The sequence below is a fragment of the Fundulus heteroclitus genome, chromosome 15, assembly GCF_011125445.2.
Source record: "Fundulus heteroclitus isolate FHET01 chromosome 15, MU-UCD_Fhet_4.1, whole genome shotgun sequence".
Taxonomy (NCBI): Eukaryota; Metazoa; Chordata; class Actinopteri; order Cyprinodontiformes; family Fundulidae; genus Fundulus; species Fundulus heteroclitus.
In genome coordinates, this window is record NC_046375.1 from 7,266,217 (window position 1) to 7,292,015 (window position 25,799).

The 25,799-nt window shown below is 39.6% G+C and overlaps 1 protein-coding gene across 8 annotated transcripts in view; it reads left to right on the top strand.

Moving 5' to 3' along the window:
- Positions 1-1,720: 1,720 nt before the first annotated feature.
- gphnb (gephyrin b) overlaps positions 1,721-25,799 on the top strand; it is a 137,382-nt gene continuing 113,303 nt past the window's right edge. For 2 of the 8 annotated variants that reach the window (XM_036147293.1, XM_036147294.1), the window contains exons 1-2: positions 1,721-1,914; positions 16,301-16,477. In XM_036147293.1, coding sequence (XP_036003186.1) covers positions 1,851-1,914; positions 16,301-16,477 — 241 coding nt within the window. In that variant the 5' untranslated portion in view covers positions 1,721-1,850. The remainder of the gene's footprint in view (positions 1,915-16,300; positions 16,478-25,799) is intronic. The other 6 variants (XM_036147295.1, XM_036147296.1, XM_036147297.1 and 3 more) reach the window with 5 other exon arrangements.

Here is a 25,799-nt window from a genome sequence, read left to right on the forward strand (position 1 = left end):
AAAGAACAACCCATTCAGAGGACCTACTTAGTTTGTTTTTGTTTGTTTTCTATCTGGATTATTGAGATACACCAGGACATTGTTAACACGTTAATAATGTGCAGAACTGTACATTCTGCACATTATTAATCTGGGACTGCTCCTATGGAATTCGTTTGGGGAAAGGAGGGACATTTAGCAGAACTTTCCGAGCTGATTGGTTGAAGTGAAACCTAGTGCCTGCCTACCAAAAGTTGGTTGTAGCCAATCATGGTATGAAATGAAAATGTAAGCTGCAGGCGTCATGAGAGACCATAACAAGTTTATGCTGACCAAGGCACTTTTTGTTGTTGTTCTTTCGAAGAAGAAACCATGAATTCGGACAAAACAGATGTCATAGCAGCATCTACGAGTGTGTCCTCCTGCGCTGGCATGTTTATTTTGGTCCGGCTGGGGTAAGCTATTGCTTTGTCATAATGGTAGGTCACACCCTAAACCATAATACCGCAACGTGATTGGCCCAAATTTTTGGTTTGGTTACAAACAGTTGAAATGGGAGCGGTACAAGATGTAATCTTGGGTGTTTGTGAACGCACAAGAATTCATCTTGTAGGCACGGTTAGGACATTGTAGCTCTAGTTATACGTTTAGGGTCATTGTCCTGCCAGGAAGTGAACATTCACCCCAGATTCTCCATCCTCTCATGGGTTTTATTTGAGATGTCCCTGTATTTAGCCGCATCCATCTTCTCATCCATATCTGACCAGAGTTTCTTTCACTGTTGAAGAAAAGCACCCCCACAGCTCAATTCTGCAACTGCATTTTATGGTGGGGATAGTTTTTTCACGGGTTTTGTGCATTGTTGGTTTTCTGCCACACTGTGTTTTACATGTAGGATAAAATGCTTAGTTGTGTTCATCCGACCAGAGCGGCTTCTTCCACATGCTGTTTCCCCTGCAGGGCTTGTGGCAAACTAATCCAGATTTCTTTTATGACTTTCTTTCAACAAATGTTCTTCTCTTACTGCTCCATAAAAGGCAGTGTTTTATAGTGAATTACAAATAATAGTCATAGTGCAGGTAGATTAACCCATCAGAACCGTGGATCTCTGCAGCTCATCTAGAGTTACCATATACTGTTGATTCATGCCTCTCAGTGTAGGTGGACAGCTATGACCTGGTAGGTTTGTAGTTCCTCCGTACACTTTTTATTTTAAGATGATGGCCTGAGGACTGGTTCATGAAATGTCCAAAGCATATGATGTAATTTTATAACCTAATGCTGCTTTAAACCTTTCAATAGGTTCATCCTTGACCCGTCTGCTGTTCTCTAATACTCTCTAGCAAAGCTCTGAAGGCTTCACGCAACACCTCCATTCATACAGAGATGAAATTACACACAAGTGGACAATATTTAAATATTAGATTACTTCTGAAGGCGACTGGTTGTACTGTATAAGAGTAAATGGGCATATATTTCTACTTCACAAGTGTGCACTACTTATATTGGCCTATTATACAAAATCACAATAAAATACATTGAAGTTTAGAGTAATGTGACAAAATGTGGAATAGTTTTAGCAAGAGTAGTCTCTCTGAGAATTAATCAAGGCTACACACTACTATCATGGCAGGCGGCCAGCTGAGTGATGCGTGCGGTTTTAAACCGCCCCCGCATTCTGCCCTGCTCCTCTGTAGGTGTCCCAATGATCACTCTGCTCTCTACTCATCACGTCTGGCTGATTCTTGCTGTATTCCAACCCTCTCTCCTCTTCCTCCTCGTCCTCCCCTCCCTTTGCCTCTTCCGAGTTCGATGAGATCGGCTCTGGGCCCTGCCGTGAGTCCTCGGTGCGGGCGACAGCGCTGCTGAACATGGCGTCAGACGGGATGATTTTAACGAACCACGACCACCAAATCCGGGTCGGAGTCCTGACAGGTAAACGGCACAGCTGCCAATCTGTTCCTTCACGTCGCTCTCATCTTTCTGTGGGTTGATTTTACGCCGCCTGTCTGTCCTGATTTCTACAGATGTCTGCTGGATTTTTTTTCCTACTTTGCGCGGCGGCGGCGTCTCTCGGTCTCTCGCTGTTTTTTTTTTTTTTTTTTTTTTTTTTTTTTTTGCATCCTCTTGGAGGCGACGCAGACTTGCAGCCTGGATATTTTTCCTCCTTTCTCGTGTTTGCTTTATACCTGACATCCAGCGCATTTGAAACACTAAACATGCGTTTTGCACTGTACATTTCTTCTCTAGCCGACTCCCCCTGCTTGGGGAAAAAGGCGCACAGTTTATGTGTACTGAATTATTCATGTCCCTATCAGCTTGTCAGAGCAAGGGGAAAAAATGCAGCTCACTATTTGTTGTTCGGCCACTGATGAATATGCTCAAAATTGCGTTATTGACATCCAGCTGATCACAGCGATTTCTGAAGTGTTACTCACGACAGTTGCGTTAGGTAAATGATGAGCGCATCATTGGCCTTTTTAAAAAAAAAAAAAAAAAAAAAGAGATGTACGTGGTGTTTAGAGGAAAACCTCCAAAAAATGCAGAACGGACATCGGATGTTGAAAATGTTGTGTGAATGAGGATAACTTTGGCTTGCGTTTGGCGAGGTTCCATACGCTTGTAAATTCTGGCATGCCTATTTAATTCAACGAGATTACGGCGCGTCTCCGATGTTGGAAGCGTTATGCGGATGTTGCTGGAGCTGGCCGCCGCCGGCCTTCATGTCTCCCATTCTTTACATCTGTGTGTGTGTGTGTGTGTGTGTGTGTGTGTGTGTGTGTGTGTGTGTGTGTGTGTGTGTGTGTGTGTGTGTGTTGCTTTGTCATACTTGTGAGCGTCAATCAGGCGAATCCAGCGGTTGCGGTCATGATCGGCGAGTAAATCAAACAGATTTTGCGGGGAATGTAACGAGGGAGGGGGCAATGGTGCTGCTTGGGTGAATACATGATAAATGCTGTCCAAAGAAATACACCCCCCTCCCTTCCCTTGCTTTCTCCTCTCCTCTCGGCTTCTCTCCTCTGTCCATCCTGTGTGAGGCAGGGTCGATCAATATTGCATGAAAGCCACGAACCCCCACGCACATACGGCAGGCTATTCCCTCCGTATGGAAATCTGCGAAAGGGAAATGAGGAGGGGGAGGAGTGGAGAGGAGAGGAAGATGAAGGTGGTAGGAATCACTGTGTAAGACCCTCTACTAAAATCTGCCAGGGAAACCCCTACCACCGACAACACTACAGCCACCCGTCTTCTTCCTCATACCCCCTCCCCCTTTTCTTCTTCACCGCGTTGGAAGGAGCCAGAGCGCTGTCCGCGGTGCTGAAATCCAGCGCCGCTTACAAATCAGTGCGGCATTCACTGGCCGGCTCAAGGTTTTGTGAGGACCTGAGCAGCATACCCTTTTGGGCTAACTTTTCTGCTTTTATATATATATATATATATATATATATATATATATATATATATATATATATATATATATATATATATAATTTAGGATTAATATTTTAAGACCAGATTGGGCTTCATATTTTCCCCATTTTCTTAGTGATTGGCAAATTCAAGTACCTTTGAGTATTTTTTCTTAACCTCTACAATTAAGATGAACACAGAAATAGCATAAATGTGACAGATAATAATAGTATTTAATAGTTTACTTAAACTAAACTAACCCATCTTCCATGGGCACCCATCTTCCATGCTTTCAGCACAAAAGGTTGAATCTGCCAATCACATGGTAATCCATACCTGTAGAGGTGACTTGCTTAAATTCAAATCAATCATCCAAATTAGGAGAAAAGGAGAAGTTAAGTGACTTTGGATGTGGCACAGCTGTTGTTGCCAGACAGGCCATTTCAGAAATTCCTGATTCAGTCGGATTTTTCCATAAAATAGATCAAATTTACAGAGAACTTCCAATGAGTGCTAGTTGTTGGGATGAAAATGCCCTTTTGTTGTCAGAGGAGAATGGACAGACTAGTTGGAGATGAAAGTCAGCAGTAGCTCAAATGTTACAATCATGGCATGTGGATCACCATATGTGAACCTACAAGACATAAAAACTTAATTTGGGTATGTAATAGTTGCTGAAGACCAGTTCACGTGCCATACCTGCTATTTTAGAAAAGGAAAACTGATGCTACTGCACCTTCTCACCGAAACTGGGCTGTAACAAATTAGAAATTAGACTGCCTCATACGATAACTTTTAATTTCAGCTGTGACCTCAAGATGGTTGGGTTGGCATTTTGTGTAAAAAAAAAAAAAAAAAAAAAAAAAAAGAAAGGGTCCATCCTGCCTTGTATTAGGGGTATAGGCTGGTAGTGGTGCTTGTATCATTGTGTGAAATATTTGTGCCATACTTTGGGCAGTAGTTCTAACTGAGAATTGTTGAAATGTTACAGCCTACCTGGGTGCCCACCTACCAAATGTGTATGTCAGTGAGTTGGTCACCTGGAGGTGCACAGTTACTGGAGTGATGAGAATGGTAGAAAGCCTGCAACACACAGCACCCAAGACCACCAATAGCGCAGGTGGGCTAGGTTTTGGAAGTGTACATAAGCCCAAGGCACACAGACACTAGGCATCACCCCAGGACAGCAGTAACCTGCATGGCGGTAGGTCCCCAGTGCAGCACAGGAATATCTGCCCCTGTGCCAAAGAGGAACAGGCAGGGACAAAGGACACTAAGCCTCCCTGACCCATTGCCATCCCCACCGCACAGGCCAAACCTGGGACCCAGTCCCAAAGTGGTCGAAGACCTGCACAAGCCCCCTGGCAGCAAGACCACAGAGTACCAAGAACAAGTGACCCCACATACCATCCCGCACCCACCATGGCAGCCAGAATTTACATGGGCCAAGGTAGGAAGGCCATATTAGCTAGCTAGCCCTTGGGAAGGAGGGATGCCCACTAGAATCTAGTGTAGTCTCCTTGGCCCGCCGTCACCGAAACACATCCCTGTGAGCTGCAAGTCACCCAATAGGAGCTTACCACCCCGGGACAGGGCCCAAGCCCACATGCAAACAATACCACACCAAAAGGGGCAGCCCCTAAACAACCTCCAGTCCTCACCGGACCGACATAGATGATGGGGAGGAACGACAGGAACATACAGTACTTCCAACCCAGCTCCACCTCTCCACTGCCACCCACTCTCCAGTGTGAGTGTATTGTAATGTGAAATGTTGATATGAATGTATACGTGTATGTCTAAAGTGCATTAAAATTTTAGTTGTGGCAGGGGTTTACGAGACCCCACTGCTTGCAAACAGTGGAGTCTCCCACACGCCATTACCCTAAGCGTCTCTACTGAATTAAAGCTAAGGTGCCGGACTGGGCCATAGTATCCAATGCTATTCGATGCACGTAGTTTGAGCCAACATAAGAGCTACTGATGAAGAAGTTAATGCTGATTCTGATAGAAATAGCTAATAGTACACAGTGCTATTTTTTGCAAATGGAGCTGAACAGCTGCAGACCAGTCAGGATGTCCATGCTTGTCTTAATTTTATTATTGATTGGTGTATGATGTTGTTAACATAAATGCGAATGTTTTCCTTAGAATCTGGACAACTGGGGGCATTTGCTGATCTTTCAGGTGTGAATGTGTCTTATTGGGGCTCTCAGGCCATAAGCAAACCTTCCAGATGCTTAGGTCTTCAAAGTCTTTTGAAGTATTTTGAATGGTTGCAGGAAATAAATATTTGCAGCAGCTATTTTTATATTTAGTTCTGCTTCAGGAAACCATAAAAATGCTGACCTGGATTTAATATCTAACCCTTATGGCTTTATTATAGCACACCAAGCACATTTTATCTCACCATACTTGATATTTTGTTTTAAGCTTCCAATAAAACTCTTTCTCATGTAGTATTCTTCACACCTGAACTCAAAACTGTGCTTAACTCGCAATTTAAATTTTATTTTCAAGCAGTCTTGGATCTGATGGTTGTGTTTTCTGGTTATTGTTGTTATCGTGTTTTATCCTTTTGTTTGTGAACAGAGGGTCTTTTTTCATTTTTTTCATTACATCTCACTTCCTTGGGCAAAGTTTGACTGACCACTAATATGAGAACCTTCATCAATACCTTCATAGTCATTTGGACATATGCTAATTATTACTAACGTCTGTCATTTTGCTTTGACTTTTACAAAAACCATAAAAACTAAGGTCTTAGACAGATGGGGAAAAAGAGACTAAAATGCTGCGAAGAAACATACATTAATTTGAAGATCTACTCTGAAAGCCCTCTCTGAAAAGTTATTTTGATATAATCAATACGAAAGGTTTTGTTTATTTGCATCAAAATCCTTCTAAACTCAGCCATTTCGATCTTTCCAATATGGCATGCAGTTTTGCACAGCAGCATTGCAGACACACAAATGTTCAGCCCTCTGCGGTGGCTCACCTGAAACTATTAACAGTCTAAAACTTGCATAACATAGCAAGCATGTCTGGAGATATGCCTTTCCGATCATGTATAGTCAAAAAGGCAAAAAACAGAGTTGTTTTGAGGTACTTTGCTTATGAGGCTCTTATGCAAGCCGTTCTTGAGAACAGTGACCCCAAAGCTGAGTAATACTACATTCTTGGCACTTGGACCAACGCTGATGTTTATTTTGAAGTTAAAAAGGTGAATAAATTCTAGTATCCTAAACAGTGAAGTATTAAATATGCTGGAAAACCTGAAGTTGTCTGGTTCAATATTAGCTATTTGTTGATAGGTCTGTTATAGATTCCCTCCCCCTGGTAGGTATGAATTGAATTGTATACCACGTAGGAAACATCCATCAACCCATGTTATTCCTGAAAAAGCCCTCAAAATTAAAGAACTGTCCAAAACTGCACAGGTACAAAATGATGAAGGGGCAGAATGACCATCACTATTATCAGTATTAAAGAAATTATTGTCCATGGTTGTCATTAAAATAACAACTAAAATAATGTTAGTAAAAACATGTCTTGGCTAAACATTTCAGCATTTACAAAAAATATTAATTCAGGATGTTAAAGTCAACCAGAAACTTAGAACTTCCAACCTAACCTGCTGATTCTAGCTGATCACCGAAGACAAATATGATGTATAATTGCCAGAAACACAGAAATAAAGCAGGATTGTTGCATTTCCGTAGACCTGGTCTTTGTTTGCTTATTTAATAAAGCAGTTTTCCTGTTGAACTGAATCAAAGGTGCATAATGTAATTCCATCACAGAATGCCAACGCTTAAAAGTATTCTTGTATACTATTTTACAATTTGGTAAAGCAGTACCTAAATAAAATAATTTTTTTCATCAAAATATCTGTGGAATTGTAAGCTTCTCATTTGCTTTGCACTGGTTAAGACCAAAACAATAAGTATCATTTATGCTGAATTGTGAAGTATCTGTTTACGAAAATTGATATTCTGCATCATCTAATATAATATTGGGCATTGAGTTTAAAATGTTGTATCGATTTTATTTCCAAAACACTTTTTCTTTAAAAGTGCTTTATCTTAAAGCTTAGTCGGGGATTACTGTTTTCATTATTGGGAATCTGGAGGTTAGACATTCATGCCATGTCTCCTCACTTACATAAATGCCCACCACCACATCAAAGGGGGTTAATGTCTCCATGTGTCATCAGTCACTTGGAATCCTCAACTGTATCCCCTGCGTTGTGACAGATTGCCAGCTTGATCTCGCTGTGCAGTGTTGACAATTCCTGCATGCATATGCAGACGTTGAGATGCGCAGAGACACAACTGACAGGCTTATTTGTCTTTTTGATGTATTTCTGTGTGCAAGAGAAGGAGGGCTTGCATTGCCAGGAAAACAAAGCTTCAAAGGAGCAAAGAAATTAAGTGAGGTAAACTGTGCATGATGTGCATTAAGATTACATGTTTTATCTGACCTTTACTTTAAAAATTGCACCGTGATAATTTTTGATGAGTCAATCTGGTTATTGCACTAAACCTCAGCCTAATTTGGTGTCACGATAAGATTAAGGTAGTTTGTAAAAGCAGAATGTTTAAGGACTTCTGCGCATTGGATCAATCGTCCTCCTTACTGGGGTCAAAGGTCAGTCATCGACCTTGGCTCACCTTCCTCCATCACTTAGGTTTCCCACCCATTTAGACAGGAGACAGACAGCAGTGTTAGACATTTACACAGAGCAGAAGAGCTGAATCTATGTATTTTGTGGGTTGCATGGAGAAGAGCGGGGAGGGTGGTATTAATTAGAGGAGGGAGAAGGGAAACATGAGGTGGGATAATTGGGGGTGAGCAGGCTGTCACTTGTCAGAGATGTCATATAAATGTTAGCTTAAAGACACAAGCTTCTCATGCTGTGTTCCACATGTTAGGAGGTATGTGTGACTTCTTGTTTGTTTTTTTGGATTTTGTGTTTATCTCTCCAGGTTCCTATGCAGTCTGATCACTCAACCAGTATTTTCCACTGAGATGTACATGTTGTATTTTAAATAATATTCTTCAAAAAAAATTTGGGCTCCAGATTGTTTTACAGCAAACGATTGCACCTGATACTGAAAATGACATTTGAATTTACAGAAAAGTGATAGAGCTATTTTCAGTTTTGACCATTATACCATTAAGGATGAAAATACTCTGCGTTCACCTTTTATTTAAAATGGACTGGAGCTTTTTTTTTGGCTAAAACTTGGTGCATGAGAACCCATTGTGCTCTCTACAAATAACAATCAAACATCATCTTTATTGTCATTGGAATATAGATTCCAATGAAATTTTTTCTCTGCCTTTAACCCTTCCCCTAGGTAGCATTGGACTGCCCGAGAAGATTTCTGGGGCTAAGGGTCTTGCTCAGGGACCCAAAGAGGTGGTCTGTGGAAGCTGAACCCAGAACCTCTAGGATACAAGTGCAATGCTCTAACCACTAGGCCACCATTCCCCATGTGCAAATTCATGCTTATGGAGGCTGAAATGGTTCTGTACCGGAAATTTTGGGTACAGCCATTTCATGTTCAGCACACACGCATGTGCTGAATACAGAATTGTTTCAGCTGAACACATCCACAAAGTTTATGTGCAAAACTGAGTGCACAGTCCGTAGTGCAACTTTAAAAAGCGTCACCAAATGAAAAAGGTGGTCTCCCAGCTAAGACTTAAGTCTGCTATTTAAGAAACATTAAGGTTACTCGCTCAGCCACAGTGTCAATGGGGACTGAACAAAAGTTTTTCAAAATCTTAATTGTTCACCAGAAACAACTTCTAGATGGATATAAACACCACTGGTATCAGAAAAAAACATTTACTAAGGTCCAAATCCTGCTACCTGTAGTAACAATTTACCAGGCTAAAATGCTGCCAACATGTCGGCGGCATTCCCTGTGAGAAGAGGGGATATCCCAAGGTGCATTCCGGACTGCTTGTACACTGGATAATATATATATATATATATATATATATATATATATATATATATATATATATATATATATATATATATATATATATATATATATAGCAAAACAGCTCCAGGATTATTTTTAAAAGTTTTATTCTGAATTATCAGCAGAGTCATTGCACAATTCACAAATGCCAACTTTGAGCATTTTAAGGTGGTTGTCTAAGGGTTCGCTATATGGCTTATCTTTTATTAATTAAAAATAATCAAACCAAATCTCCAGTGAGTTCTATACTAGTCATTGAATTGAATTATTTTGAATTAAATTGATTAAACTGAAATTCTTTGTTCACTGCTAAATAAAGTAAAAAAAAAACAAGAAATTTCTTTTGATCAAAGCTTACCTAAAACAAATTGAACAAAACGTGACATTGAAAAGGGACTATTGTACTGGACTGGGGTTTTTGTGTACGCCACACCCCTCATCTCTGTATGTACATGCATATCTGTTTTACCAATACTGCAAAATGTGGCTTAACTGATATATGGCACCTTCAAAAATGATACCTATTGAGTCCATTGAGCTTTTCCACCTGAATAAACTTTAATGGAGTTTCATAAGTTAGACCAGTACAATGTAGCACATTATGGTGGAAGGAAAGGATGCATAGTTTTCCACATTTTTACAAATAAAAATCTGAAGTTTGTTATGGATTTCTGTTCAGCCACCGGATTCCCTCAGAAGACATCTGATTCATAAATGGAGTTCACCTATAAGGATAAAGTTGTGGTGCTGGGTTAGGTTTCAAACTCTTACCCGAAATGTTGTTTATTTCATTTTCTTGAAATTGTCATCCACTTTTTTGGCTATTGCAACATACATTCCAATTAAATTTGGAATGTATGTTGCATGAAAATGGATTTAGCCCATCCATTTTAGGGAGCAGTGGACTGCCACTGTGTTTTGGCCCAGGAGTATTGTGGAGCTAATAGTCTTGCTCATTTACCTGGGTTCAAATCTGTGGGATTTGAACCCAGGAACCTAAGGCTTCCAATACCACCCTGCTTTAACCACTCTCAAAAGTGTCACAACTAAAAACCTACCATAATCTGCTTGTCCATCTTTTTTTAATGTGTCATGTCTGGCAGTGTAGCGTTAAGAATTGTTGTCTTATTACCAAAGAGAGCCCAACAGTATAAGATGACATCCTCGGAGTCTGCCTCCTGCTTCAATACCTGCATGCATATATATATATATATATATATATATATATATATATATATATATATATATATATATATATATATATATATAGCGGAACCAACCAAAAAAGGTATCACAGGTACAAACGACCAACGCCCTAAAACATCATATGTAGTATTATTTAATACAAGATTTATATAGTGACAGCCAAAGCTAATGATAGGGTGTATCTGTATAAAAGTGAATCTATGAGAGCCTGTCTGTATATAGTATTCTATATGCTCAATAGTGGTTGTCAGCAGCCAAAGACCAAACCCCCCCCCCCCCCCCCCCCAAACTGTGTGCTGAAGCAGACAGTGGGGAAACCAGAACGCCAGAAAGGGTCCCAGAGCAAAGGAGTCCAAGAAAGACCAACACAGTGATAGCTGCTTCCATCATCCCAGGGAAGAGCAGAGGAGGGACCCAGGTAACCCCTTAGCAGGTACAGTGCTAAAGCCCCTGGGAGCTGCAGCAGCCAGCTATGCTAGAGCAGATCCAGCCATGGGCCCAGAGACCCGTGACCCCAACAGAGCCATGGAGCCGACGCCCCGCAAATCAGCCACCAGGAGTGAGCACACACCCAGCCCAGATGTTGAGGACCACCAACGCACCAGCGGGGCACAGCTACTAGGCCAGTAACCCACGTCTACCGGCACAGACCTCCCCCCCACTACCACCACAACCTATATAATACAGTATTCTTATTAAAATACATAATAACAATGTGAAAAAATTAAAGGGGATTTAGACTCTATAGATACAATATGTATATCACAAATGTTTACAAACTCCTCAAAAAGCTTCCAGTTGATTTAAACCTGCATACATTCAATCTTCTGTGTGGTTGAGACCATACAGCATGGCTAAACAGCAGTGCTCCACGCACAGCTATGGCGGGTATTGAATGTGTGGCTTAATTCAGTGCTCGTAGAAATCTCCATTGATGCTAACTGCCGAGTGTGTGTGGGTTAACTTTAGCCTTTCCTCAGAGACTGGGATATATTCTCACCAGCAAGCTTCCGAAGAGGACAGAGAAACTAGATATTGTGACAAATGGCTCAGATCATTTTCTGTTCTTTCTCTTTGTATCAAGATGATGCTTATTTTTGGTTCTCTCTCTCTTAGGTTTTTTATGTCTCCATTGTTTGCAACAACTAAGAGAGACTCAGAGTGTGTGGGAGGTTTTCCAAACGTACATGTCTATCACAACTACATAAAGTTATGGCATCCAGTCCTCCCAAAACGTCGCATTCTGTCCCCTCTTTGTTTGTAATTATGTGTTCCCTGGTATGGTAACAATCTATAGGGTTGTTGTATAAAATATACAAATAGAAGAGTGAGTATAATATTATTTCTAAAAGAAAAAAATGCAGAATGCTAATTAAAAACAATTAAAAACCTCTAACAAATTGTGCTGGAAAATACAAACTTCTTGTTTGACTTTTTGTTTGACTTTTTACTGTTTGCAAAATGTTATTTGAAAATGTCTTCAAACTGGTTTGAATGGCTGGCAGGTTATAGAGCAATCTGTAAAACAGATCAAGTTTACTTATCCTTGCAGGTGTTTATTTGTTTTATACCAAACCCTTGTAAAGTTTTAAAATATACAGCTTCATTAATTAGGATACCTCCTATTTTGTTATTGTGGCATAATATTTGATATTGAGAGGAGTTTGACGTGTTTGGAGTAATACTAGATGCCTAAAATTGTATTCTAATTGCAATAAATATGTATAAGAAATATTCTTAGCAATAGAGCAATGGTTCACAAACTTTTCTTGGTGGGGCCACCTGTGATTTAAGAGTTTTTGTGCCCCCCTCCAGCCAATATTTTTCAACTGCTGCACAAAGAAAACCCAACTGCAGTAAAACAAATACCAATAAAATGAGCTGCAATCTTCCTTAATTCACAAAACTACCACTTTTAAAGAGTAATTGTTTTAAGTTTAACTGTCTATTTTACTGTGTAATTGAATTCAACAATGCCATCAATATATACTTTTTAAATAACCCCTCAAAATTGGTATTTTTTCCAGTCCATCTCTACCCTTTGTAGTATGATCCATAGCAAAAAAAACATCAACTTTGCACAGGTCAGCAGAAAAAACAAACCAATTAGCTGTCTCTGGTTCCACAATCTTCCCCGGTTAAGACACTCATAGGCTCGCTAAAAGTCCTCCTCACTACTTCTAATACTTTGTGGTGCACTTTAGAAGCTCTCTTAAGGCTTAGGGTGCTTTTTTAATAACTTTTGTCTTACTGAGGTAAATTTCAAAATGACGTCACTAAAAGCCACTTTTAATTTGGTTGTGTATTACAATAAGGGCTATCACAAAACTTAGAAAGAACTTTAAAAAGGGATTTAGTTCTCTTTGTTTTTATGCTTTGCATCTTTAAGCCTGATCCAAACTTGACAGTACTATATTGTATCAATTTATAATAAAATATAAAAGCTTGTTTTATCCTGCAAACGAGTACTGGAATAGTAGCTAAATTTAATCAAAAGTTGTCATCTGTTGACAGAAAACATTGGGAAATGTAAAGAGACCACTTTTCTTTAGATTTTCGTAAGCAAAGCAAAAATGTATCGAGTAGATATTTTATTCAGAAATTTCAATATGGATCTAGAACTCTGGCAGCTGACTTTGCAAGTTATTTTATTAAGACATGTTCATTGTTTTATTTCTAGCTTTTATTGCAAGTTACTAGTGCCAAGTTACCAATCTCTCTGTAAACGTCCTAATGATCTGTTTTAAACATGTTTACAATGGTATTAATTACTCGTAGTTGGCCACTAGGGATTAGATTTTATTTTCCTTCAGTGGCTGAATATACCACAAAAATGAGAAGTCAGAAGTTTTGCTTGCCAGCCTCAGATTAGACTGTATTTAGATTTTCATGTTTAATGAAAACAGAACTCTGTAAAACATACATGAAAAGTTTTTACAAACTGTTTTCGCTTTTACAAAAATTGAAAGGTAAAATTGACTGTTTATGGCACTTTTTAAAATTAAACATTGCAAATGAACATCATTAATCACAATGACCCAACTTTTACATAGCAACTTTCATGCCTATTTCTGGAGAGATTTTCCAATTCTTTGTACTTCCCTCAATCGCATGGGTGTTTTCTCCATTGTGCGTTGGCTTGCTTTAAACATCGACAAGCACAGTAAATGAAATGGCACTTTTAAGTTGCCCATAATTATGAAGATGATTGTGTACAACAGGATCCTCACTTTCTCCTCCGTCCCCATGTCGCCTAGGATCAACCTTCCTACCCGAAACCTTCTTAGAGAGTAAAAACAGTCACTGACACATGGACGGATGACACATAAAGTCACCGGAATAGGAAGAATACTTTTATTAACTCTACGATATTATTAGGACATATATTTCCCAGACCTAGTGGGAAATATGTGCACTCCAAGTTAATCTCCAGGCTGTCTGGTGATAAGAGATGAGCACATTACATACAACCTTCTGGAGGAATTAATTATCTGTCTATACACCCTTCTTGGGCAGTGTTTTAGTACCTTAGCACAGAAAGGATTCAACAGTAAAAAGATAATTAAAAAACAACGGCAAAGAAATCAGGAAAACATTTTCTCCCAAACTTATTGCATTCGTTATGTCACGATGTCTACTTTCCCCATGTATCCACAGGGGATGCCAAAAATACACCACTAAACTACAAAGTAGACTTTAAAATAAGTAAGTACTTACTCCCTCATGGCCACTAGTGTGGCTCTGCTTGCATTAGCAACAAAACATTCTTCTTCTTCTCTGTGTTCTGCTTTGCTGACTCTGATAGAGACAAATGTAAAATTCTAACAAAGGTGACATCATGACTTTGTTTTTTTTTGAACCCAGAAAATAAATGCTACCTTTCGGTTCACTGGTGATGGTTGTTGGAAGAGAATCAGTGAGCCCTAGGCATGTGACTACACACTAACATGATTTTTACTCTTCTCTTTTCCGGCTTTGACCCAACTGTCTGTGTCTAAGTGTGTTTGAATCCTCGCTGCGCCGCTACTGGGTGATGTCTTGTAATGATCTGTGGGCGTCTGTTCAGCAATATGCTTGTTTGAGAGGGATATGCTTGGAACAGATACGCTAAAATGGAAAGAGACATGACAACCTGGGCAGACACTTGTTCCTCGTGTTTCCATATTTGATGGGTTTACTGCATTTTACATTAATGTTCTGCAATCCCATGCCAAAGTATCCATACCCCTTAATCTTTTTTTATATACATTTTATCTTGTTACAACTATAAACTTCAGTATGCATGGCATACAGCATGATTGTTAAAGTTTTTTATAACAAGAGATGGGTTGAAAAACAATGTCCTAAGCTTTGATTTTCTCACAGAGTACTCCTGAATCCGTCATTCAGATATGGAACAAGCCTGACTCAATATGAAACCTACCAAAAATGGCCATCCACCTAAAGTGACAGGGCAGACAAGGAAAGTATGAATAAGAGAAGCAATCAAGGAGATCAAAGCAACTCTGAAGGAGCTGCATTAATCCAAAGCTCAGGAGGGAGAATATGTTGACAGCGCAAATATTAGTTGTGTACTCTGCATATCTGGCTTTTGTTAAAGAGTGGAAAAAGGGTTATTGTTGAAAGAAAGCCTTATATTTAAACTTTGCTACAAGCAATTTAGGAGACAAGGTAAACATGGAAGATGTGGCTCTAGACAGATGAAACCAAACTTTTACCTTTTTTTTTTTTTTTTACATGTAACATACTTTATGTTCAAAAACTAACCTTGCGATCACCTTGAACACTACATGATGGTAAAATCATGTTGTGGGGATGCTTTTGATTAGCAGGGACAGACAACCTAGTTGAAATTTATGGGGAGGATAGGAGCCAAATACAAGGCAGTCTGATACAAAACATGTTAGAGGTTGCAGGAGTTAAGATTGGAGTTGGAGGCTCCCATTCCAGCAGAACAAAATGGATAAATATACAGACAGAACTACAATAGTAGTGTTTTATTTTTGCATATATTTGTATCAGAATGGCCCCATCAAAGTTGAGACACAAAAAATACAATTTTCTTTTCCCTTCACACTTAAGTGAGCAAAATTATTTTTGCACTTGTCCAATGCAGTAAATTCAAAAGTTTTAATGTGACAACATGTGGACATTTTTCTGAGCCATTATGAGGTATGTGTGTGCATCATAGACTATTTTTCTAATGAAGTTTTCACTGCGAGTTGGGATAATTGTTGGAGAATAGGTAAACACATGGATGCAAGTATCCAGACTTCTTGTTTGCCATCGGCCGGAGGAGGTTTTATTTGATTTTGGTTGGCCCTTGTACTATAATATAAAAATACAGACAGACCCTCATCTAACTTTATTCCTTTGCCCTTTCTGTTTCAAGCACTCCCACACACACACACACACACACACACCTGTCACAGTGGAGTGAAGCTAGGCATGTGAACCGCATGGCCAGAATAGACAATCTGGGACCATAGACATGGACATAGAATGTGAATTAAGCCCTGACTGCTAAGGAATTATCTTTCAGTGTTTAGCTGGGAAGCTGAGTGGGTATATGCATGTTTGGTTAAAATGAGTCACTCCCCTCTTTTTTTCAACATACCATCTCCTTCTCTCTTTCTGTTGCTCTCTTTTTCTATCTGCTTTAATAGAAATGATCGCTGTGCACTCTAAATGGACTTTGGTTGTAGTTGCAGGATTAAACAAGAGGCAGACGGTATGTGACAGACAAGGAGAGGAGTCTCCTGGAGGCTCTTGTCGACTCTCCAGAGATGAGCTCTATCAGGAAAGACTGGAAAGCTCTTCCAAGACTGAAAGCAGTGTGGAAAGGTTAGCTGGAACAGTACATCAAACAAATGGAAACACAGGTGTGTAAACTTAGAAACATACTGAATGTGATTAGAGGCTGATCTTACCAATGGAATTTGCTCATTTTGGTTTCACACTGCAATATATCTGTACAAACCAGCAGATTGGCAATCTGACCCAGAGCCGTCTTGCCTGCTTTTTAGTTTCAATATTTTGGACACAAAATAACCTTCAACTTACTATAAAGAGACAACACATAATTCCTCCCTCTTTTCAGACTGGTCCCTTGTGATAGCCTTTGTGAAAAGAGAAGCTGCAGAGTGATGGTGATAGAGATTGAGATAAAGATACAGGAGAGGCTTTAACTGATGAGTCACCTTAAAGGTCTGCTGCTCATGGTTTTTAAGTTCTGGCTTCAGGTGCTAATTAGAACGAAAGAGGAAAAAGTTGCACAAGTAAAGAGAAGTGAGACAAAAAGAAGGATCACCATTGATTTGTCAGCGTGCGGCCATTCCACCTTCCTTTTTTATCTGCCTTTTATATAATGGGGTCTGAAACATAAACACTTTTAATGTTTCACTCTGGGTGCAAGGTCAGCTTGGTTGTATCAAGCACTAAGCACAACTTTTTTTTGTTCTTGTTTTGTTTTTTTATTATTTGTTTAGATTTGTTGGCTAATGCATCCTCAATAGGAGCACAGTGTCCTGTGTCCTATTTTTGGCTTGTCCCAAGCACAGATATATGCAGAGAGTTTTGTCAGGAAGGCAATCCGTTGTAAAATATTTGCCAAATTTACTGTGCGAGTCAATAACAGTATCTTCATTACGGTCAATGCCCAGATTAACAACGATGACCACTGGTGCAAGTGACCAACAAGGTACCAGTGGAAATTTGGCTACTGTTGGTCAGCAAAGAAGAGAAGGAAGAGGAATAAGAAGACATGTTGGCAGAGAAAGGAGGGGAAAGGCGAGAGTCTAGGGCTGAGAGTAGGGACTTTCAATAATGGAACTATGACATGATGCAGCAGAGGAAAGTAGACATAATGTGTGTTCAGGAGACTTCTTAGGGTATAGCATTGCTATACCCTAAGAAGATCAAGCTATTCTACAATGGTGTGGACAGGAATATAAATTGTTCAGGAGTTATAAAGAAGGAGGAGTTTGTCAGGAATACTATAGAGTTAAGATGTGTGTCAGATAGGGTGATGAATCTGAAGCTAGAAGTTGAAGGTGTGATGTTTAATTATGTTATTGGATATGCCACACAGGTGGGGTGTGAATTGGAGGAGAAGGAGAAATTCTGGAGTGAGCTGGTTGAAGTGATGCAAAATATCTCCAGAGGTGAGAGAGTGGTGATTGGTGCAGATTTCAATGGACACATCGGAGCAGGGAACAAAGGGGACAAGGAAGTAATGGGTAGATTAAGAGGCTGGAACATAGTGTGACTCACAAGAACAGCCGTAGGAAGACACAGGTGGATTGCATCTTGTGGAGACATTGTAACCTGAAGGAACTCAGTGACTACAAGGTAGTGAGTGGTGAGAGTGTTGTCAGAAAGCACAGGAGGGTGGTGTGTAGAATGACTCCGATGGTGGTGGTGGGGGGGTTAGGACAGAACCCAAGCAGATGAAAAAGTGGTGAAAGCTGAAAAAGGAGCAAAGTTGGGTGTCAGGGGGAGTTGAGGCTCTGGGTGGCCACGAAGTGCTCCCAGATGACTGGACTACTACAGCGAATGCTGTCACGGAGACATGTAGCAGAGAACTTGATATGTTCAGAAGAAAAGTTGACAAGGAGATTTGGTGGTGTAATTAGAAAGCACAGGGAGAAAGCACAGGGTTGTGTTTGGAGAAAGAGAACAGCCCAGAAGAAGTGGGACACTAAGAGGACTGGAGAGTCTCCAGGAGTACAGAAAGATGTGAAGGTCAACATAGCTAAGGCAAAACAAAGGACATACAGCGACTTGTATTGTATGTAGGACAGTAAGGAGAGAAAGAAGGATTTATACAGGTTGGCAATTCAGAAGGACAAAAATGGGAAGTATTTTCAGCAGGTTAGGGTAATTAAGGATCAAGATTGAAATGTACTGACAGGTGTAACAAATGTGATAGAAAGATGGAAGGAGTACTTTGAAGAGTTGATCAATGAGGAAAATGAGATGGATCAAAGAGCAGAAGTAGTGCCTATTGTAGATCAGGAACTAGCAAAGATTAATGACAGTGATTTAAGGAAGGTATTGAAAGAGATGAAGAGTGGAAAGGCAGTTGGCCTTGATGACAATGCCTGTGCTGCCACAGGTATATACGAAAGTATGTAGGAGATATTATGGTAGAGCTGTTCAATAAGAATGAATTAATTAATGAAATAATTAATCAGAGAGAAAGAAGATGCCTGATGAATGGAGAAGGACTGGTACGAATTTTCAAAAACAAGGAAGATGTGCAGAGTTTTTGGCAACTACAGAGAAATAAAGTTGGTCAGTCACACAATGAAGTTATGGGAAAGGGTAGTGGAAGCCAGACTGAGGTAAGCAGCGAGAAGCCGTATGCTTTCCTGCCAAGACAAAGTACTAGAGAGGCAGTATTGGCTTTGAGGATGTTGATGAAGAAGTAGAGAGTGGGACAGAGGGAGCTGGGTTGTTTTTGTAGATCCACAGGAAGTATGTGACAGAATACCAATGAAGGAGGACATGTATGAGAGCTGTAAGACAGTGGTGAGGTGTGCTGTAGGTGTTACAGAGGTGGAAGTGAGATTGGATCGACTATGAGCCCCTTCTTGTTTGCTTTGGTGATGAACAGGTTGACAGGAGTCTCCATGGACTGTGATGTTTAAAGATGACATTCTGATCTGCGGTGAGAGCAGGGAAAGGGTGGAGGAAACTCTAGAGAGATCAAAGTTTGCCATGGAAAGGAGAAGAATGAAGGTAAGCTGTAGAAAGACAGAACACATTTGTGTGTCGTGGAATTTGAGGTAGCCAAGTACAGCCATGAGGTTACATGCAGCGCAGATTTAAAAAAAAAAATCAATAGTCCAGAGCAACACTGATAGTTGGAAAAGAGGTAATGAAATATGTTGAAGCAGGTTGGCACGGGTACAGAAAGGTGCCTGTTGTGTTGTGTGATAACAGTATCAGCTAAATTGAAAGAAAAGGTGTAAAAAATGGTGGTGAGAACAGCAATGTTGTATGGCTTAGAGACCGTGTCACTGAAGAAGAGACAGGAGGCAGAGCTGGAGGTAGCAGAGATGAGGATGTTGAGGTTCTCTTTGGGACTAAAGAGGATGGATAGGCTTAAGACTGATTATATCAGAGGGACAGTTCATGTAAGATGTTTTGGACATAAAGCCAGAAAGGCCATACTGAGATGGGTGGGACATGTACAGAGGAGGCAAAGTGAGTACATTAGTATATAGAAGGATGTTGATGCTGGAACTGCCAGGTAGGAGGCCTAGAGAAAGACCAAGGAGATTTATGGATGGTGTAAATGAGGACAAGAAGGTAGTTGACATAAGAGAGGCAATCTTCGCGGTGGCAACATCTGAAAGGGAAAAGCCAAAAGAAGCTGTAACATAGACATACTTCTACAGGACAAGAGAAGAGCTAACAATGGAAACCTAAAATACACTTTTAAAAGCACCGAACAGTAATCCTTTTGACATAATTACATCAGCGATAATCTATCACTGATAATCTTTACCATAATTCACTGTTTGTTACTGATGCAAACTCAAGACAATTCTCAATACTGTGCTTGTGTGAATCTATACTCATATTGTTTGATTTATTACTAACTGAACTTGTATCAGTGGAATGATCATTAACTTGAAAGTGTTTTCTGTGCACTTGATTTATAATCATTTCCATGTTCTGCTGACTTACAAGTCAACGTGCGTTCAATAGCTATCTACCTAGATGGAGCCTAAATACAAATAGGAAAATTATGTGGGTTTTTATAGATAAGACATAGATTATCATAAGACTGCCACATGTTAGGTTTAATGATTTAAAAGATATATTGGGGTTGTGAAATTTTGTGTGATCAGAGTTAGAGGTTAATTTCACTGGAGGAGATTAGACTGGTGTCCAGGGCTGCCTTTGATTATACCTCAATAGAAAGTATTTCTAAGCATGGTTAGAGTGTTGAGGGTTTTCTGTTGATTCCATCATTGAGGTCTGTATATAATATTATCTTGGAGAGACCTCTAACAGACACTAGACTAATTTCTAGTTATGTTTCAAGCTGCTGGGATAAATGTTAGTACTGTACCTCAAGGTCATAGTGAACAACAGAAAAAAATGACAACTTCTTGTTGGAAGTGAGATATTATCTCTAGCCAGGGAGTATTTCAATGTCTTGTTCACTAGTTGGGCTAGCGCAGCGCTGAAGACTGATAGGTAAATTTACAAGTCAATCTCTATTCTGACGCTTACCTACAGTAATGAACAACAGGTAAAAAAGGAAAGAATAGGATTATGATTACAGATGTCTGAAATAATCTGGATAAACTGGATGAGGTCACTTTTAGGAAAGGCTACAGATAAGCTATTTGGGAGATGCTAAGAGTAGACTTGTTGTTCATGATCTTTAAAAGGAAAAAGCTGACATGGTCTTGGCAACTTTCAAGTGTGTCCTCCAGATGTCTTCAAAAAAAGATGTTTCAGATTTGTTTCAGAAAGGGAGACTTGGCACATACCTAGGACCCAAGGGACAGATTATGTCCTAAGGCTGTTTTGAGAATCAGATTCTCCCATACTGTCTGGAACATATAAGCGTAGAAATGGTGGTCTGGAACTTTTTACTGCCAACTCAGCCCCAGATGGATGATAGAAGATAAATGTGAATAATGTATTCCATCAAGCCATTCCTTGTATTCTGCTTTTTGAGATCAGGTCACTGGGGTAACAGGTCTAAGAGGAAAACATAGACATCCCTGTCCACAGGGACTCTCTGAAGTACAATCTGAGTGATCCCAAAGCATTCCCAGGCCAGCAAGGATATATCGTTCCCCCAGAGAGTTCTGGGTTTGCCTGTCTTGGTCTCGTGGGATGTGCCCAGCAAGCATCCCATTCAGAATTCTGAAATTAAACCACTTAATCAGATTTTAACTGTGTTTAGTTGTTGGACTTCTAAATTGGGCTTGGCATGTTCATAACATCATCATGAGCACAAGGTGGTTCAAACGTGTACGTTATACCTCTCCTCCGTTGTCAAACGTCCATGATCAACTTTGCAATCATGTCCATTATGTCTTCGTCACTCGGATAAAGAGAAGAGCCGATTGGTAATGACTTGGATCTGTGGCAGGGCGAGGCTGCCTGACAGACCTGGTAAATACTGTAAGTACTGGTAAATCAGTCAGAGCCACCCTGTTTGGGAGATCTTAAAACATGCGATCTCTGGATAGAAGTTCTAATGATGCATTTTGAAAAACCCTTTACGACATTACTTTTTGAGGAATTTAAAGTCCATTTGGTTCTTGAATTGTACCAGGCAGTATTCCATTTGTCTTTTATCATTTTGGGAGATGCCAGTCCAGTTGGGGTTTGTATTTTGACAGAATAGCAAAGGTGATAAGTGTGAAAGAACCAACCACTGGTATACTTAAACTCTTTTGCAGGCTAAATAGATCATTAGCATTTAGTTTGTCTTGGTACCTTTTTCGGTTGTGCCTGAAGTATTCATAAGAGCTGGCATGTTTTTACACTGGAAAAGAAGTTCTAAAATGCCTTTGCCTAAATGTAAAATTGCTTTGTTAGCACACATAAATTTTGTAAATATTATTACTGGGGCGATCAGGGTTTGGGCTTGGAGAGTTGGTTAATTTCTTCCTTAATAATACCAGTGTTATAAATAGGGGCCAAAGATATCAAAAGACATTAGTATTAGCTGGCAGAATTAATATGACAAAACTTGCTACTGAGTAATGTTATGGGGACAGTATGTCAAGTGACCCAGCACTGGTATTTCTGGAGTACTCTTAATTTTATCTTTATCTTACATGGATTCATCTAGCTTCACATGAATTAAGTTTGGGTAATTAGAGGCAAAGAAATTATGTTTATTCTCCTGTTACAACTGCATCTGGCAATTTCCCTGTTTTGTGATTGAATTCATTAAACAATTTTAATCAAATAAAACAAATACTGTCCCTTGCCTGAAATCAGGAAACTGACTCGGGAAATGACAGTAATACAGGAGAGTGCTTAAGATCTCTGGGGAAGTGCGACAACAATCAAATCAAATTTGCTTCATGAAGCAGAGCTAAATATTGGTATGAAATTAAGCTGAATAGGTATGCATGATGTGGGGTAAACATTGCATCTTGAAATTGTTGATTTTTTTCTTTATCTGTTAAAACTAACCCATAATTTCCTCACTAATCTCTTTTCCACCATCACAATGTTCCTACAACTGTATTTGAGCTTTATCAGCTCTGTCACTACAATTTATATAAGGTGTGGTTATCAGGGGCAGCGAGGGTCCATCCAAAAGGCTAGAGATATTTTTCACACGCAGAGTGTGAATGTGTGGTACCTGAAAAAGAAAGGTCTACTAAATATTGCATACAAGCAGGCAACTGCAATATTGAACACTTTCATCTTGATATTACGAAGATAAATGTGATTTTATATGCAATATTGTGCAGCTCTGAATTTGAATAGTCAGCAACATAATTTCTTTCTTTGCAAAACATGTGACTGACTGAAATACATAGATAAGTTACTGAAATTTTAATTTGCAAATGTTTTTAAATTAAACAGAGGCATAATCCAATTCTCAATCATAAGTATAAAAACAAGGTAAATACATAAAAATCTAATTTTGTGGCTCTCACTTATGGAAACGGCCCCTCCACTTCCTTATTGACACACTTCTACAATGTCCATTGACTTGTCACTTGAACAAGCCCCCCCCCCCCCCCTCCTTCTTCTTCCACTACTCTGTCCTTCCCGAGGCCACAAGACCAGTCATGTTGAGGCGTGACATACTGATTGATGTGTTTTGCTTCCGGGTGTCTTCGTCATCTGATTTGTTTCTGGTTTTGACATTACAAATGCAAGTGTAAAACATGTAGGAGAGAGCCCACTTAGCAACAGGAATAAGATATATATATAAAATGCTTTCAGAGAAAGAGATCTTTGGATGATTTAAAGACATTGTGCAAAGAGGAATGATCAGAGTCCTCTTCCATGTTCCCTTTAGTTCCCACCATATGCTTTCTGTAGGATTTAAGGCAAAGCAAGTTTATTTGAGGAACACATAGGAAAGAAAAGCATTAGAGAGACAGTGGGAAAACAATACAGAGGAATGTGCATTGCATTTGAACAGTAGCAGCAGGTCAGATCCAGTATAAGACAAGCTGGACTACAAACTTCAACATTAACATTTAAAGGCAATTCTAAACAAATAGGAAATGAGATTTTCTTTACATTTAGGTCTTCAGACCGAGATATCATGGAAGAAGTTGGTGTTTGTTTATAGATGTTCTTCTGTTGCAAGACCTACCAATTCTCACTTAAAAGAGGCCATGAGATGACTTTTCATGTATTCATCTTTTGTTTCATCCCAATCCTATGTGGAGTTTTTTGCTGCAAACAAGATCATTCTTGGTCTGATCTGACCAAAGCGCACGGTTTTAGCAGTTTACCACACTGCACACATGTACATTTGTAATCGTAGGACAGCAAGCACTTTTTTATATCATCACCAAAACATCCAGTTGGTATGTCGATGGCATTTAATGTTATACTTACGAACACCAAAATGCCGCACTTTTTTCAGTTCTTTAAAAGTGAAATGTTAAAGATTTTACATCACCAAGGAGGAATGTTGGCCCACTCTCCTTTTACTACTTTTTTAATTGGCCACGTCACAAGATTTTAAAACGTGAAAGAATTAACATCTTTATTGTTTTAAAGGAGACAACTGCACGTTTAACTCCTCCAGTAGGTGACGCACTCACACTTGCCTGCTTTCGTTCCAACCTTCAGTTGTACTGTTTGCCAGACGGTTGCCACATCCTTTGGTTGGCATTAACAGACATTTGACTTACTCATCCAGAAGGAAAGCGGCAACCTCCGCGTACCTTCGGAGCCCCCTTGCTTCCTTCAGTCAGCACCAATGCTCAAAAGCTTGACAGATGTTCTCCCTCATTTTGCTATCACTGACCTACCACAATGGGGCAACACCTGAGCTCCGTCTCATGTGACTTCAACCTACTTTTTCGGTGCAGAATCCTTTCGTATCGAAGTTGGCATCACAACCAGAAGTAAAAATTTATATAATTTGGACCCCTCAAAATGTATAAAACAATATATATATATATATATATATATATATATATATATATATATATATATATATATATATATATATATATATATATATATATATATATATATGCTGTCTGTCTTTGGTTAGCTCACTCCATTTCAGAGAAACAGAAAAACAGTGAGGCGTATAAGAGGTCCATGTGAATAATGGAAGAGGCCAGTTTTTTTCTTACAAGGTGTGCTTGATGGCCAAACCTGGTTGTGTGTGTGTGTGTGTGTGTGTGTGTGTGTGTGTGTGTGTGTGTGTGTGTGTGTGTGTGTGTTCAGTCTGTTCTCTCATTCCCCTCCTGTATTATTTAGTATCACACCTTTCCTGTGTCTACTACAAAACCCTTTTAAAATATTGTACCTGGGAATCAAATGTTAATCGACACCCACCCACACACTCACAAATTTCACAGCTATGTGCACACACACTCAAGACAGCCAGCTTGACTGGCATGATTTGACAGATTTGTTGCTTTTTGCATCATTTATATGCTTACAACAGACCTGACCGATGTGTTTTGTTGCTGTTATTTTCAATCCCAGCACATGGCTGTAAATATTTGCAAAAATGAGCCAGTGAGTTTCTTAAACACATTATTCTGTTCAGTTAATCACCCCTCCACTTCTATTCTTTTAATTTCAACAAAATTTTTAGAGTCAGCTCCTGCTAATCTTATAGACCATGGTCCTCGTCTGGAAACGGTGGGCTTCCCCTTCTGGGTTGTGGGTCAGTCTTTTCTACAACCAGAGGAGCTTAAATATTGTCTTGTTGGTAGGATGGAGTGGTAGATGAAGAGATGGATTGGGGTTTCATCTGCAGTAGACAGATAATCTCATTGAGAATGGTTGTCCCACTTACAAGAGAGACCTCTAACAAGGACACAAGGCATCAGTTGGATAAAATAGCATGAATAATACAACTGTTGTGGTGAAAAAAAAAAGAACTGGGACAAACAGCAAAGCTCTTGTCTACATTCCAGTTCTTACAGTCACAAGGTATAGATCATGTTCAAAAAAACGGCATCCCAGATACAAGCAGCCAAAATGAGCTTTCTCCAGAGGGTG